General features: G+C 37.8%; 1 protein-coding gene across 1 annotated transcript in view; it reads left to right on the top strand.

Annotated features, from left to right (window-relative positions):
- The window catches only part of LOC139734290 (NADPH oxidase 5-like), a 61,208-nt gene that overhangs the window by 14,152 nt on the left and 30,785 nt on the right, over positions 1 to 16,271 (top strand). Inside the window, exons 3-4 of the mRNA XM_071645084.1 lie at positions 2,274 to 2,388; positions 10,523 to 10,673. Coding sequence (XP_071501185.1) covers positions 2,274 to 2,388; positions 10,523 to 10,673 — 266 coding nt within the window. The remainder of the gene's footprint in view (positions 1 to 2,273; positions 2,389 to 10,522; positions 10,674 to 16,271) is intronic.

The raw sequence follows: 16,271 nt of genomic DNA, 5'->3' as shown, positions 1-16,271 counted from the left end.
ATTTTAACCTGGGAAATAGAATTACAGATTTAGAAAGAAAGGAAGGCCGCTGTTTTGAGGCCTCCAATTCCGTTCCAGTACAAACGAGGTCGGTCAATTCTAATGACAATTTCGGTGGTGTGCCATGGAATTATCTTTGACGAAATTAAACTGTACCTCGCTTCTTGTTCGCCGGCACAATGCAAGATATTTTTGTACAGGATTCATTCATTTCAGTAATGGCAAAGAGAATTGGACGCAAGCCATTACATTGATGGTTTCATTTCGCAAGGAAATTGTCCATTTCGTGAAAAAAAAAAAGAGCGAGCCAAAATGTGCAGGTATGGGTGAAGGGGGCTAAGAGGTATGGCCAAAATTCTGTTTCAAAATAAGTGACTGATGCACCCTATCAGCCCTACTGTGAGATAGATTAAGTTAAAAACAGCGACAACAACAACAACAACAACAGCAACAACGATTTCAACAGCAACAACTAGCTATAGATTATAATGCAATCGTTTTGAATATGCATGAACATTAATCTTTTCATGAATTTTATTTTCTTCTGGTTTATTTTCATTTCATTTTTTTTTTCTTGTTTTCACAGTATCTGTGGCCTGCTTTTTGTTTTCAGTTGCCGTTGCTGTCTCGTTTCTTTGAGGGAAATGGTCATAACATACCTTGCGTGTTCGAGTGCACATGAGGTCAAATGCAGCCATCATAAATTTTGGTTCATTGGTCATATAGGCTTGTGCCTTCTCACCTGCTGATATATGTTTATATATCATACAAAGCTATATCACATAAATTTGAGAGAACCATATCTGATCATGATCATAGTTACTGTTTTACGCGTAATGGTATGCTGACTTAGAGTAATATGTGTTGGGCGTGCTAATTTGCCAATCTATAGAGAAAGTGACCTTTCTATTGCTGACCTTTTCCCGCTAACTCTACCGCCCTCGTTCCATATAAAAGCGAACCTTGGCATACATAGCATTGGCAAACAAACGACACACTTACATGGTTTACGTATAATCAGAATGATTTGGTGTGACGGATAACAGCATAGATATACATATTAGATATGTAGGTCCAGGTTGTTTTCCAACTATTTAATATATAGCTTATCGACTGCGCACTTTTTTATCTGAATATTTCATTTCATTTTGTATTTGTTTTTAATCAAAGATGCGTTACGTTTTCTCTTGTTCTACTAGGAGCAAACGCGTGTTTTCGATCTTCAGCGGAATATATACCATGTATACTGTACCGTGCCTTGGCAGATATAGTATACTCTCTCAATGTACAGATGCTGTAACTACAATGTTTTATTGCAGGAGGTATCGACCTTTGATGATTGTTATCGTTGTCATAAAAAAACAACAACCTAAAATGTCTGGTTATGTAAATTCTTCATGGTGCCTACTCAGATAAGAACCTATTTGTAGTCACAGTCGTCTTTGCATATTTCTGTTATTCATTATATGCCTCATTTAGATACAATCACACACCCTTCCGATAATTTCAGTAATGCAAAAGAAAAAAATCTTGATTTAGTATAACTTAGTTTGAAATAACCCAAAATTTCGCCTTTTAAAGTCAAATTTATGAAAAATGTGTAAGATGAATGTGTTTTTCTAGGAATATATGTGCAGTTTTTCTTTGTTGTTTTTTCATTTATTTTCTGTGAATTAAAAAAAATCATGAAGTATCAATCAATGTAGTCACATGTAGCTCAAACGGATATCAGAACCTCAATGCATCTCTGGAGTTTCGGTGGTTATTTTTGGTTGCCGGTTTGTTTAAACGTCTGGCGCTGTTCTCGCTAGGTAAACAAGCAGTACACGCAACAATGCTTGTGGTGGGTGCTTCTTTTTTTTTCTTCCCCCTCCAGAACCCGGAAATGGATACATTCGGTCAACTGACGCGATGACCGTGACCGTCAAGGGTGTACAGCGCTTTTATCGCCCATCCTCGTATTTATTCAATCACTTAGATAGAGTGAAACGAGCAAACAACAACAACAATCATTCCATCTTGGTATATGTATGTGTGTGTATGTTTATTGAATTTATTTCGAGTAACTCATCTTGCTCATGGGGATGGAGGGCGCCGTATAATATTTTAATCGATTTCTTGAAGTACGTAGATGTGGAAACAGTCCTCAGACATTATCATGGCGGTCTCTGTCTGCCGGCGGAGAACTTCAAGTGACAGCACTCGCTCAACCCGAGCATCACTAAAGACCCCTCCTTTAATGGCTCCCGCGTTTTTACTCCGTGTTATTTCAGGCAGGAGAAGGACGAGAAATGGCTGGCGAAGTTGGAGAAGCGATTCAACGTCATCGCCGGCGACGACAACCAAATCGACCTGGAAGAATTCAAGAGGGCTCTGAACGTCAAAAAGGTAAAAGAATGTTCGACCTCGGTCGGTATCTAACATGATTTTAGCCTCCTATAGAGATGAGATATGATTCTTGGACTCTGACGAGCTTTGACAATTTTAATATGCTTTGGGGTTGTGGGATCGTAACGTAATAGATAATGTTGAAGAAAAAAAAAGATGGACTCACGCTATAAGGCATTCAGCCAGTACGAAGGTTATGTTACTCAATTTACTGTGTTTACATTTGCATAAGATGCACTCAAAGCAATTTCGGCCTCATCACTAAAGATGTAGGGGAGAAGGGGAGAATAAGATGTCTGACGATGGCGGACATGTGCTGCCTTCTCAATGGTTAGATGTTGTAATGTGAACAACTCGAACGGAATGAAAGCGGCGCGCAAGCGTTCCTTGCGTTCCGCTTCCACAGTCCACACACATTTTGGCGCCTTTGTGTGTGCGTGTGTGTGGGTGTGTGTGTGTGTGTGAAGGCAGTATGAGCGACATGGAGGTTTCACACTCCTTATCGTCAGCTCATCCTGCGTGATTGCCTTGACTTCTGTGTGTACTGTGGGGCTTCGGAAACAATTGTCCACCATGTCATGACAACACGGGATTACGGCGGGCCAAGGTACTTTTTTTTTCGTTCCTCCTTCCCTTCTTTTAATTGTCACAATGATACCCGGCCAACGAGACAATGTACTAGAAGATGTGAAGGTTTTCAAACCGCCTTCATCGCGCCTAACCTGTTTGGCAGGTGCGAACTGGGTCGTGTAGATCTGTCGCGCCTAGCTGCTCCGGAACGTGCAGGCGATTTTACAGCTTGATTAATTCCTCTTTTCTTCTCCTCTCCATCTCCCCTTCTCTCCCTCCCTCCCCTCTCCACAATCTTCCGTTCTCTCTCTTTTTTTTTTGCTTCTCCGTCTTTCTTTCACTTCCTTTCCAAACGTGTAACTTTCGGTACAGTTACGGCCGAAGGCAAAGCCTGCTATCCGCTCTAAATATCAAGCGAAGCGGTCATAGCGTTCATTGTCTTACATGTCAAAGTAATGGCCGCCATTCATCCCCACAAGGAATACTGCAGAGAAGGAGAGAATAAGAAGCAGGAAGAGAGGGGGGTGGAGGGAGAGAGAGGGAGAGAAATATCCCTCTGTCGGAGTAGAAAGGGCAGAATCCCTTTTGGTTTGACCCTCGATGTGGAATGCCTTGCCCCCAGTGAATTTACCTTTAATATGAATCTCAAACATCCTATCCTTTAGCACAGATATTGTTCCCTTTCTGGCGGGAGGAAATTACCCCCTATACTCTTAGCTCTTTGGTCCGCTGCGACAAATGCAGAGTTAAAACCGAGAACTAAATGTCACCCTTTTCCCCCATGTAGTACCTGGCTGTTACTCCGCTAAGGGAGCCACATACTCGAGACTCTTTCCAATTTCAGTGGAGGGTCGTCTGCTGGACCAGATTGTGTGCTAGGAAGTGGTTTTGGCGGGAAGAAAAGAGGAGATTTCGCGGTAATGACCTTCTGTCTTCACCTGACACACTTGACTGTAGTTACAAGACTATCCCATAATTGCCTCCTGACGGTGAATGCTTCTAACATTGATCACTGGTGATCATGTCTTCTTCTTCTTCTTCCTCTTCTTCTTCTTTTCTCTCTAGCGGGAACGTTGTCAATCTTGGATAGGACATAAAATGGAGGTCCCGTGTGTGAGAGGGTCACAACTCATGCACGTGAAAGATCCCGCTTCATTTATTCATCGCGATGAGCGGGGTTTAACCATGAAGCTACAATTGTAGCTTCATGGTTTAACCCGGTGAAGTGGTCCCGCCTTACATCCAGCTGGGCCCGCTAGCAGCTACAATAGCTGGTCTATGGAAGACCAGCTATTGCTGATGAATATGGGCTATCCAGCCACCTTCTCAGATGTAAACACGGTAAATGAAGCAAGCAAACAAACAAATCTCGGCGGGACTTGTGGGTAATAGCTCAACCAAAAGGCGCAGCAGATGGAGATGGAAATATCATGTTGCATTGAACAATGAATGGAATATTCTGAGAACTTAAAGTTACGTGTTCATGTTCATTCGACACGTGTAAAACAATTGAGAAGCGTCCTCAGCGTGATCAATGTTTTCAGTTAGTGTGTGTCTTTGGTATATCGAAGGAAAACTGTGGAAGACCAAACGGGAGATGATGTACTCCAATCACCGTTGCCAACGAAATACAAAGAACATAGTAAGTGGAGAGGAGAAGGTGCTAGAGGAGATGAAGAATTAAGACATGAAAATATAAGAAGAAAGGGGAAAATAAGAGATGAAGAAGAAGGAGAAGAAGGGGAGGAGGAGAAAGGGGAGGAGAAGGGAAGGAGGAGAAAAAAAGAAGAAGAAGAAGAAGAAGAAATGGAGGAAGAGAAGGAGAGAAAGGAGAAGGAAGAGGAGAAGAAGAAGAAGAAGAAGAAGAAGACGAAAACAAAGGTGAAGAAAGGGAGGGGAAGAAAACAGGAAGAGGGAGGTGGAGGAGAAGAAACAGAAGAAGGAGCGAAGCATGGAAGTTATGCTGTCCTCCTTGTGTTTCGTCAATGACTGACGAAACACAAGGAGGAAATCGAAAGAAGAAGAATAAGGAGGGCATGGAAGATGGAGAACGGAAGAGGAGCGGAGGATGAGGAGGCGGATGAGGAGAAGGAGGAGGAGGAGGAGGAGGAGGAGGAGGAGGAGGAGGGGGCGTGATGACCTTACCTAGAAGACGTCTCTGCCTTCTATACATATTCGGCATTGAACAATTATCAAATTTATAAACAATGAGATATAAACCGGTATTAAGTGCAGCTTCTCAAGCTGTCGGGTCTCTTTTTTCCGAAGCGATATAGGTTGTTATTCCGATAGACGTCCGTGTTAAGACAAGATTTTTAGTAATGTTTATCAACCATCGAGCCAGGGATTACGGCGTTACATCCCAGTAGTTATCACAGTCGCAATTTTGATTCACACACTGCACAGCCAGGCCATCGTGTCAGTTTAAAGTTGCAGCAATATCTGTACAATATGCACAGATTTGCAAAGAGAGAGAGAGAGAGAGAGAGAGAGAGAGAGATAAGTAGATCCTGCTCATATGTTTTCTCCTTGAAATCATGATGTAGATAAAGTCTTTGATGAAAAGACAACAACATAATGTGCACAGTGCACTGCTTTTTCCTGTCTTTATAGGAAATGTATTTCTAATCAAAGCTTATACATCAGGTAACGTTTATCGCTAAGCCGTAATGTATGAGGTTGAGAATTTTTTCCGAACTGTTTAGCCCTTAATGAACTATTTTATTATCTCCAGGTTGAGAAATTGCCATAGGCCTTACACAGTATCCATAGGGTTCCCTTAAAGCAATGTGTTTCAGTACTCTGGAGTCCTAGAATGCAGTGTATACACTTTATAAAGGGAAATGAATTCTACTTCTCAGCACGTATACACTTGTGCTTCCCGACATTTTATACTAATACACATACTTCTAATCATTTAGTTTTCTTTTTCCACATCTCAAACACTTTCGCTAATGATCTTTGATATCATTGCTCTGAGGGTATTTTGCAGGAGGCTCGAGAAGGAAATGAAATATTACTGAGTATGTTAGAATTAGTATCACAACCTTTATAAATCTTCTTAAATCGAATCATCTCAATCTCAGTTGTATTCTGGTTTGAGTGCTTTCCATACCTTTGCTATGGATGATAGTCATCAAATTCAAAGAAGAGGTCAGTAAGCCAGCAGCAAGGTCATCATCATGGCTTGAAATAAGACTAAATATTTTCGGGATATCGTGAGGCTAGAATTAATACTGAAAGCTAGTAAATTCAGGTAACGGGGTAAACGGTTACGACGGCCAATGCCACCCTTTAAGGTGCTGGTGATGCTGCTGTCAACTAAGCCGCAAGCTTGTCGTCACAACGACAGTTGGGCTGAACAACTCCATCAATGAACTAACACGACGTTCTCTCCATGAACATTGCCAGAGACGATTGACATTTTCACCGTTCCACATGAGATCGGGAGATAATCTGCCAGAAGAGATTTGGCGGAAAAAAAAATCGAAAGACGAGTTTGATGAATTAACAAATCCATTCAGAGAGACAATAGTCTCAATCATCTTACGATATATATGTTTCAAACAGTTTGTCTGTAGTTTGTGTAAAATGTAAAGGCAATCGAGTGAAAGTTGGAATATCTATTATAGTCTGATAGTTCTATGCTAGAAAATAACAGCAGTGTGTGAAGGCTTTTATCGAAACGATCCACAGTGTTTCGGGATCAACAAAGTGAGGTCAATCATTACACGTGAATTTTGAAATATTACTGCTGTATAGTAATTACTAACGTGATCAAAAGTAATTAAAAAACATGGAAAACTCATTAAAATGGCATGATCGCCTGACTGATGTGTCCTTAATCTTTCAATTTTAGAATGATCCCCGCTCATTTAATTGGAGCAAAGGATCGGGTATGAATTTCCATCATGTTCCCATTAAACGGATGAAGTTGTAGGGACTACTCTCGCAAGATGCATTCCAAAACATGAAGCAAGAGTTAGCAGCAATGATCAGAATTAGCTACTCTGCCATAGCGTGGCGACACCAGTGCTGACTGCACACTGTGCAACAAGAGCGGTGGGAGTTACAATCATGTGAGCAGACGGAGTGTGGCGCACTACTGAGGTGTATTACCTATAGATGTATTAATGTTGACTGCAAGCGTTGTTTTGTTTATTTTGTTTGTTTCATTCCTTCTGAGAAGATGGCTGGATAGCTCATATTCAGCTGCAATAGCTTGTCTTCCATGAGGTCCAGTTGGATGTAAGGCGGGACCACTTCACTGGGTTAAACACCCTGCTCTTTGCGATGAATGAATGAAGCGGGATCTTTTACGTGCATGACTTGTGACTCTCCCACACACAAAATAGTCCTCCATTTTATGTCCTATCGGAGGGACAGAGTGTTTTGCCTCTTACTATAGAGGGGATGGTATGATTACACACAACATTGCTCAATAAGACTCAAAATTCGAACCCAGGTCCTTATAGGATTGTGAGGCAGACGCGCTACCGACTGAGCTAACTCACCCCCCCCCCCCCCTTTGCGCTTCCTTTGTTATAGACTCTCATTTCTAATTGGTCGCTATCGAATTGAATATCAATTGACATACGTGTACTTATCAATTTATTTATACATCCATTGATTAATGAATTTATTATTCTGTAATTCATTAATCTGTTGATTGTTGGATGTAGAAATTAATTTATTTACTAATTGAACGAACGATTGATTGATTGTCTGGACACTTGACCCTTACCATTTTCGTCAAAAATATTCATGGTAGTGTTCTCGTGCATGAGCCGTGATTGGTTGCTGGTGCTGCTAAGTTAGTATTATCCAGTAGGTATGAAGCGTTCAAACGGATTAATCAGTCCATGTGTACATTACAAATTATTACAATGTTATTGTTCATCAATTGTCAATCATCAGTCAATCAATCAATCAATCAATCAATCAATCAATCAATCAATCAATCCATTCTCAAGGGTCAAAAGATCACAGGACATCAGTTGACATGACTATAATATGAAGATAGATAGCCACTTGTTGATAAGTAGATTGCCACTTTTACGAAGGCAGTCATTGACTGGGACTACTCGTCTCGTATCTTTTGCCACAAATTGCTTCAATTTACCTTAATGAATTGACACTTTAATGATTATGTCTTATGGTTTATGGGTTCACATGCCTACGGGCAATAGTAAATGTATTTACTTTTGTGTGCCCTGACCCTCATGTAGTCTCCATTCATTTCATTTTCACATTGTGTAACGTGTACAGTACAGTGTATCCTTTGTAATGTTCATTCTGGTTTTTGTTTCATGTTTGTGATGTTAATGATATGTATCCTATAGTCTTTACCTGGTCGAATAAATAATAATAATATCTGTATTATTACATTGTTCGTGAACAGCTGTATCTGTGGTAAAAAGGATATATCCGTGGAACCTGAAAACTTCTCCGATATTCCGCAAGAATGGATATTTACAGTGCTTTCTTTAGCGAAAAATTAATTTGAATAAATAGAAGCTGCTCACGAATTGAACAGTGAGAACGAGGGGGGGGGGGGTAGTGCTGACTAACGTTTATCATGCATGAACGCCAAACGATTGTTTAGAAAATTGAAAAAGTTGAATTTATCAGGCCTAATATTGCAATTCGGTTTCTAAATATCATGATAGCTGGATTCAGCTTTTCCAAAGATTACGTTTAGTGTTTAGGTAGTGCAGCTTTGAAGATCTGGTAATTTCACCCATATTGCTGTCACTAAATTTATTGTCTTTAATGGTCTTGTATCACACATTTCTTAGCTAAAATCGCCCTTTTTTCCTGAAAAGATTTGATTTTGAATGTTTAGAAATTAAGAACGCGTGACAAAGACGTATAGCGCTCTCTCTCTCTCTCTCTCTCTCTCTCGTCTGTTCTTTCTTCAAATTAGTCTTTTTGAATCAAAGAATCTCTAGTCATATTATATCATAATAATATAATCGTTATCATAGGCCTAGTTCCTCTTTCGTTTCTTTAGCAATGATTTCATTAAATGACGACAGAATTAGCTTATAAGCCAGGCATGTTAAAAGGGCGGGGAGGGGGGGGGGGAGATACTCTAAAACCAGAAATCTTAGGGTGCATTAAATTTTCACGAACTTCGCTAAAGAGCCAAGATTCGAGAAATTTAAATTCTTGCGACAGTTCTTGTCTACACTACATGCATTCAATGTCAGTGGCAATTTGCGAAGATTTCATGCAGCGAATATTTCTGATTTCACAGTATATCATAACCCACAAAATATCATTTACTTATAGTCTACCAATATTTATGTCACGCACATTCAAAGTACATTAAGTCGGCTCAAAACAAGAGGTGAGTAGAGCTGAAAGAAACGGCAAACGCTGTAGTGCGCATTAAGAATCCGGTAGACATAAATATACAACAACATTTCTGTTAAAAGACAACAAAATATCGTTGACCAAACACACTGAGGCACTGTACTATAACCCTGGCGAACTGCGTAAAACTGATTGTACGATTCCGGCTTCATCGTACCGTAATTCATTCATTCATTCATACATTCATACATTCATACATTCATACATTCATACATTCATACATTCATACATTCATACATTCATACATTCATACATTCATACATTCATTCATTCATTCATACATACATACATTCATTCATTTATTAAATATGTGAAAATAATATGAACAGATATGACAATGTGGCGTAAAACAAAGTTTTCCACTGAAGTGGTGAAAGAGAAGGGAGTGTTCCTTATCTGAAAATAATTGACGCATTTATATTTTTTATTCTTTATTCGAATTTCCTTCAATGCCTCAAAATTCACATCCACAAAAACAAAACAAAACATTGTACAAAGACAAAAGGCATTATACACAAACATTATACAGAAATTTGTCAGTCCTACATTATAACTCATTTGACCAAAAACGAAATCCGATTTTGTTTTTAAACACATAATTATATTCTCGCAAAGTGCCCGCAAAACGGGGACACGATAGTTTGCTTGAAAAAAAAAATTATGTAAATGTATATATATATATATATATATATATATATATATAATATTATATTATATAAATGTATACATTTTTCTTTTTTTTTTCCTTCTGAAAACAGACCAATTAAAAACCGAAAACCCATCCGAAAATAAAATCAGGATCTTAATTCAGTTTCACGCCAATTCACTAATGACAGACTAAACAGAATCATCTTGACTAATTTTAGAGTACTTTTCAAGTAATAGCCGCTTGAAAACTTTCTATAAACAATGAATGCACACCTGAAGTTCCGTCCACTGGGTATCAAAGTAACTCTGCCAGGGTGTCTGAAGAAAAAAAAAAGTAAAGGGAAGAAAGGGATTAAAAAAGAGAGAAACAGTAACATCACGCTTCGAAGGTAATTAAGGTGGGCTAATCAATTTATTGGCAATGTGGCACCAACAAGACGAGGTCGATGTAAGAATGATTGGTTTGCTATGATATGGTTGACATGTCATAAGGACATGTCGATGTAATGTACGAATTTGTGTTTGTATTTCCCTGCAGTCCTTCTTCGCCGAGCGGTTTTTCGAGCTGATCGACACCGACAGATCGGGCAGCATCAGCCTCAAGGAGCTGATAGGTGCTCTGCGGCTGCTGGTGTACGGATCTCCACAGGATAAGCTTCATTTCCTCTTCCAAGTTTACGATGCGGACGGTAAGTACTAAAATGAGAGCAGAATGATTGAATGAAAAATAGAAAGATATAATTTACAATGCTTTATAGATAAACTTTGATAGATACTTGGGTGCGTTCGAGCGCTCTAAAGCGAACCAAAGCGAACTGTACCAAAGCGTACCGTAACGAACTGTGCCAGTTTTGGAGCGTTCGAGCGCTCTGTGGAGAGAGCGTACCTCACAAGTTATTTTTAGAAAAGGTCACGCTTGTTAGTAGCAAGAATGTCATCCACCTGGCGCTTGAACTACTTGCACCTGTCCCGAACAAAGAGAATGATGTCATTGCATAGTGACGTATGCGCATGATACGCGCGTGCTTTACAACGAACTTTTGGTACGCTTTGGTACGCTTTTGGAGCACATCGGGAAGTGGTCCACTTCGGTACAGTACGGTACGGTACACTTTAGGAGCGTTCGAGCGTCCTCTGGCGCGGGTACGGTACGGTACGGTACAGTTCGCTTTAGGAGAGCGCTCTCAGAACGCACCCTTTGGGTTCAAAACCAATAAATATGTACAATTCAGTGAAATACTTGTCGCAATAGTTTTACCAAAGAAAAAATAAAGCAACGACCGATTGTCATAAGTTTCGGGTAATAGTTACCGTTAGTACATTGTTAACTAGAACTGCCGAGAATTTGAACATCCAGTTATGATTCTTTCAGAAGTTATGCATTCATAAAGATGGTAAATCCGCCGAAAACAGCATGTCGCAAATTAATAGTTTTGCCGATATGTTACTATTATGCAAATGAAAGCATGATCTTTTTTCATTAAAACTTGTTCTAAGGCAAATTAAGCCATTTGTCTACACGTTAGAATAAAAAGAAATATAATTGAAAACTATTCAGTTGAATTATTTTACAGGTCAAATTTGTCGCAAAGGCCTGTGAAACATACGTTACCATGATTTCAAGTTTTCCTTTAAAACATTCCCTGGGGTTGAAATTGTGAATTATCCGTCCTAAAAACTTTAAAAGATGTCTCGTCCAATGCTGTAAACAATAGTTGTGCCACCTGGTTATCTGCTTCAGAGAAAAAGCTTCAAGCACTAACATGTTTCAGACCGTATGGTTAAGAAATGAAACATACGTTACCACCACTATGGAAAATTAGAAATGAAAATGTTACAAGGAAGATACCAAACATAGGCATATGGTACCCCAATCTCTCCACTGAGTTTTCAATTATGAGCCATTACTAATCGCTTGAAAAAGTCACATCGAAGGTCAGATGTAACTTACGTTACCGAAACATACGTTACCCCCGAAAAAATAATCTTAATTAGATTCACTAACATTGCAACCATTCATCGATAAAAAGTGGTATCTAGAGCCATCTTACTCCATAGTTGCTTAGAAACAGTCCTTGCGACAAAATGGCGCATCACGTTGACGACTCACAGGGAATGGACTGCACGAGATCTTTCTCAGTATATGAGCGAACGGTATATATATTTTCAAAGTCATGTTTAGCGTAATTACATTCAAATATTGGTACTTTTTTACTATAAGCAAGTACTTTGGTGTTTGTTTTGTCGAGGAGAGTAACAATTTTACATCTCACTCAGATATTTATACAACATTAAGGAACCTAAGCTTAGGGTCAATATTGTAACGTAGGTTTCACTTAAGGTAACGTAGGTTTCAATTTTACATCTGCATGTACACTGACGTACTTTTCACCAAAGCTTTATCCTAAAAGTGACTAATATCCATAAATAAACAGATGAAAAACATATTTCAATTTCAGGCTTGCACTAACCATTCTTTTTGGCAATAATCATTGTTAATGAGGCCCTGAATACCTTGGTAACGTAGGTTTCAATCACTCTAAATCAATCCAATATGTAAGTTAATGATATATGAATGATGAAAATAATGGTTTTCATTTTAATTATCATATCATTTACTTCAAAGTTATAGTGATTGTAGCCTACCAAATTCATTATGTGACACTTCATTCCTTGCAATTACAGGTAACGTAGGTTACGCAATTATGTAAGAATATCTTATTTCTGATTTGCAGTATGGATTTTCTTATTTCTCTGTTAAGGGAATCTTATCATCACTCCTTGGGTTCCAAGAGGTCAAAATGGGAAAATCAAGAGCCAAGATTCAGGCCGATTACTGAAGAAGGATAAAGGAAAAGATTGGAGAAGAAGCCTTCCTTCCTCTCTTAAAAAAGATGAGAGAAAATATTCACTCTTCATGGAGTGAATATAGAAAAGAGTGAATTTAGAGTAAAATTGGAATGAATTTTGAGTAAAAAAAAAATTCATTTTCACTCATTTTGGGGTCAGCTCAGGGATCACTCGAAGATTTAGGAGTGGTCCCTGAGGTCACTCTAAAGAGTGAAAATGAACATTTTCACTCTAGATTCACTCTTTTTTTTATTCACCCCATTAAACGTGAATACTTTCACTCGATTTTTTTAGAGAGTAAATCCGAGAAACAACGTGTAAAAAAGTATTACGTTCCTGTAGAAAATCTTAAGAATTTGGAAAAACAAGAGCGCAGACAAAAAATGAAAGAATTAAAAAACACAGAGCCTTCGGCAAGAAAATAAAAGAAGACTTAAACCGATCTCAGCAAAGGGTGAATGAAGGTGATAATGTCGACTTGATTGACAAGGATTGACAAGGAAATTGATTCACAAATTAAAACATTTGCTAATGATGTATTCTTATGTATGCTTTACAATGAAAGGTACTGGATAAAAGTGTTGGCTTGTAGATATCAAATTGAAAGGATGAAATGTATGTAAATTTTCTTGTTTATGCACCGAAAATCATCCATAAGAAATTCTACCCAATCTAACTCTTCCGAGATATTAATGAAAATTTGAAATTTAACCAAGAAAATAGAAGAAAGCGTCATACTAACGCTCTTATACCAACTTTTATATTATTTCACTATAATACAACTCTCCACTTTTGCATTATTCTCTTCTATGAACACTGGCTCTTACCCAGAATACCTTTTATTGAAAGTTGCCTTTTGCAGAAAAAGACCAGATTGTGAGTTTACAGTTGTCTTTTACAATGATGTAATATACATTGAAGACATTTTATATGTCACTGAACTTTTATTCTATGTAATGGAAATAGAAGAATTGCAATTTGTTCTTCTGAAGTTTCTATGCCTTTTCCATTGCCTCTTCCCCCCCCCCCAAAAAAAAAAGGGGGGGGGGTATCCATATTATGAAAGGTGCGCCTTTTTGTGTTTATCATTTGTGTCTTTATAGACTAGTGCATGTGTCATATGTCAGTTATACTCTCAATCTAACACCGTGAGAAAGCTGTCTATTTACGTAACCACTCTTAAATTGTTTATAATTCTGTATTTTTGTGACTATTACCCAATCTAGCATTATTGTTGCTTAAAACTTACAGATTTCTTGGCACATTATTGAATAATGTGCCACGAAATCTGTACGTTTTAAGCAACAACAATGCATGGTTTGTTCATTAATGAAACTCATGATAATCATGCATTATTATTCATAAAGCAGTGCTGGTGTTTGCATTTTAAACTTCATAGGCTCGCTGTGATTTATTTCACATTTTCATTCTTATGCCTGATATACCTTATTGGTGTAAACTTTAATATGCTAAACAGTTAAGTACTGACCAGCTTGTGCACTCACACTGTGCAATGTTGTTTAGCGATGTATCGTTCCTTTTTAATGCACTTTCCAATGCATCTCCACTTTCGAGTGATTAATATTTCAATCTTGAAACATTTGAAACATACGTTACAATTGTTTATGATACACACTGATACATTTTAGGGGTTCTTGACAATGTCTTTTCTGACTCTTATATAAATGCATTCCTTTGGTTTTAGACAGGGCACTTCAACAGGTAATTTTGCAGTGAAACTCATAATATTTAGACAAAATAAACTCTTGAATTTTAAATATTTTATTCCAATTTTTCATTTTAGGCCAAATGTATATACTATAAGGACGATAACATCAGACGACAATTAAATAAATCTGCTTCCAGAAGTCCTGAAGGTCTTGCAACGCTTGTACTCTTGATATTTATTCGAACTCTTAAAATTTATCTTCTTTTTTAGTGTTTAATATATTTATGTAACATACGTGACTCATATGCGTAACAAACGTTACCAAGGTTTAAACAGTCACATTTTCATTTGTCATATGGTGACTGGGATTGTTTGAAAATATGTGTAGGACAAATCCATCTAAAATCATTTGGCAGTTTTCTGAAAGTTCTATGTGTACGAATAAAAAAAATATAGGAAACAATATAACTTTACATAGTTAACAATCTCCATCATATCTATCAATATCTTAATTCAGGGTTACAGTAACTCATCAAATGAATGAAAAATATAGCAGGCACATTGAAATAAGAATGGTCATATCTTCGAAACTATCCACGAATAGAAGGGTAGTTGCATTGTCCATCCCTAAACAGTATGAATATGGTCAAAGAAAAATAAACGCAGTAACGTAAGTTACAGTGGTGAAATTTTCATGTTCAGCTTCAAATTTCAGAACATAAAAAGTTTGCAACATTTGTTGCTCATTTTTGTTTAAGTTGAAATTCAATGTATCCTCTAGCAATTTTTCGTTGTCGGAATGCTTTTGAGAAAACTTTATTTTTTCAAAATTTCAAAACCTGAATTGTACATTTTTAATGGTTTTGGGCCTTTGATGCATACGTATCGTATAACATATTGATATTTATTTAGTATGTGTGCTTGCTAGCGTGAGTGCGTGTGTGCTTTCATTTAATGCAATTTGAATTATAAGTGTGAGAAAAAGCATGCGGGCTGTAGTTGGTGATATGGCTTTATTAAAAATGACAGAACAGAATACAACTATTAAAATTATTCATCCGGAATGTTATAATGATAATAGCAATAATATTGATAATAACAATAATAACGATAATAATAATAACAATGATAATAATAATAATAATAATGTCAATAATAATAATAATAATAACAATAATAATAATAACAATAATAATAATAATGATAACATTGATAATAATTTGTATTTATATAGCGCAACTTTGTCTCTCTCTGTTTGTCTGTCTGCCTATATTATATCTTTGTACGTGTGTTCGTATATTATTGCATCTGTCCACAATCATATTGTCATCATCCATAAAATATGATATTTGATTAGTACCTTTTTGGCCATTTTACTTAGATAAAGGCAGGCAGGGAACAAGGCAATGACCAGTATAGAGAGAGAGAGAGAGAAAGGGGGGGGGGGGAGTCCCTTTAGCAAGACATCTTTCTTTCTCCAGTAAAAGATACTGTTTATATGGGCAACACTTGCACGCCCTGTCTCAAAAACAAAAACGGTAAGGCGGAGAACATCAACGTTGCCAAGAGCTGAACAAATTTTGTCTGGCACGATAACACTTTTCATCTAAACACTCATCTGTTATCTCCGTCGAGAGGGAAGATTATGGCGGTCCCGCAAATTGCACATTACTGTCATGACTGTTTGCAGAGGATAAGGATACTGTTATTGGAGGGTATAAAGAGCATATCTTTTGCTCTCCATGGCAACCTATCCTCATCAGTAGTC

The sequence above is a fragment of the Diadema antillarum genome, unplaced genomic scaffold (genome assembly GCF_040938485.1).
Source record: "Diadema antillarum isolate AM-2024a unplaced genomic scaffold, OU_Dant_1.0 seq00000522_RagTag, whole genome shotgun sequence".
NCBI lineage: Eukaryota > Metazoa > Echinodermata > Echinoidea > Diadematoida > Diadematidae > Diadema > Diadema antillarum.
The sequence above is the reverse complement of the archived record's forward strand: the minus strand, read 5'-3'. Positions and strand labels throughout refer to the sequence as shown.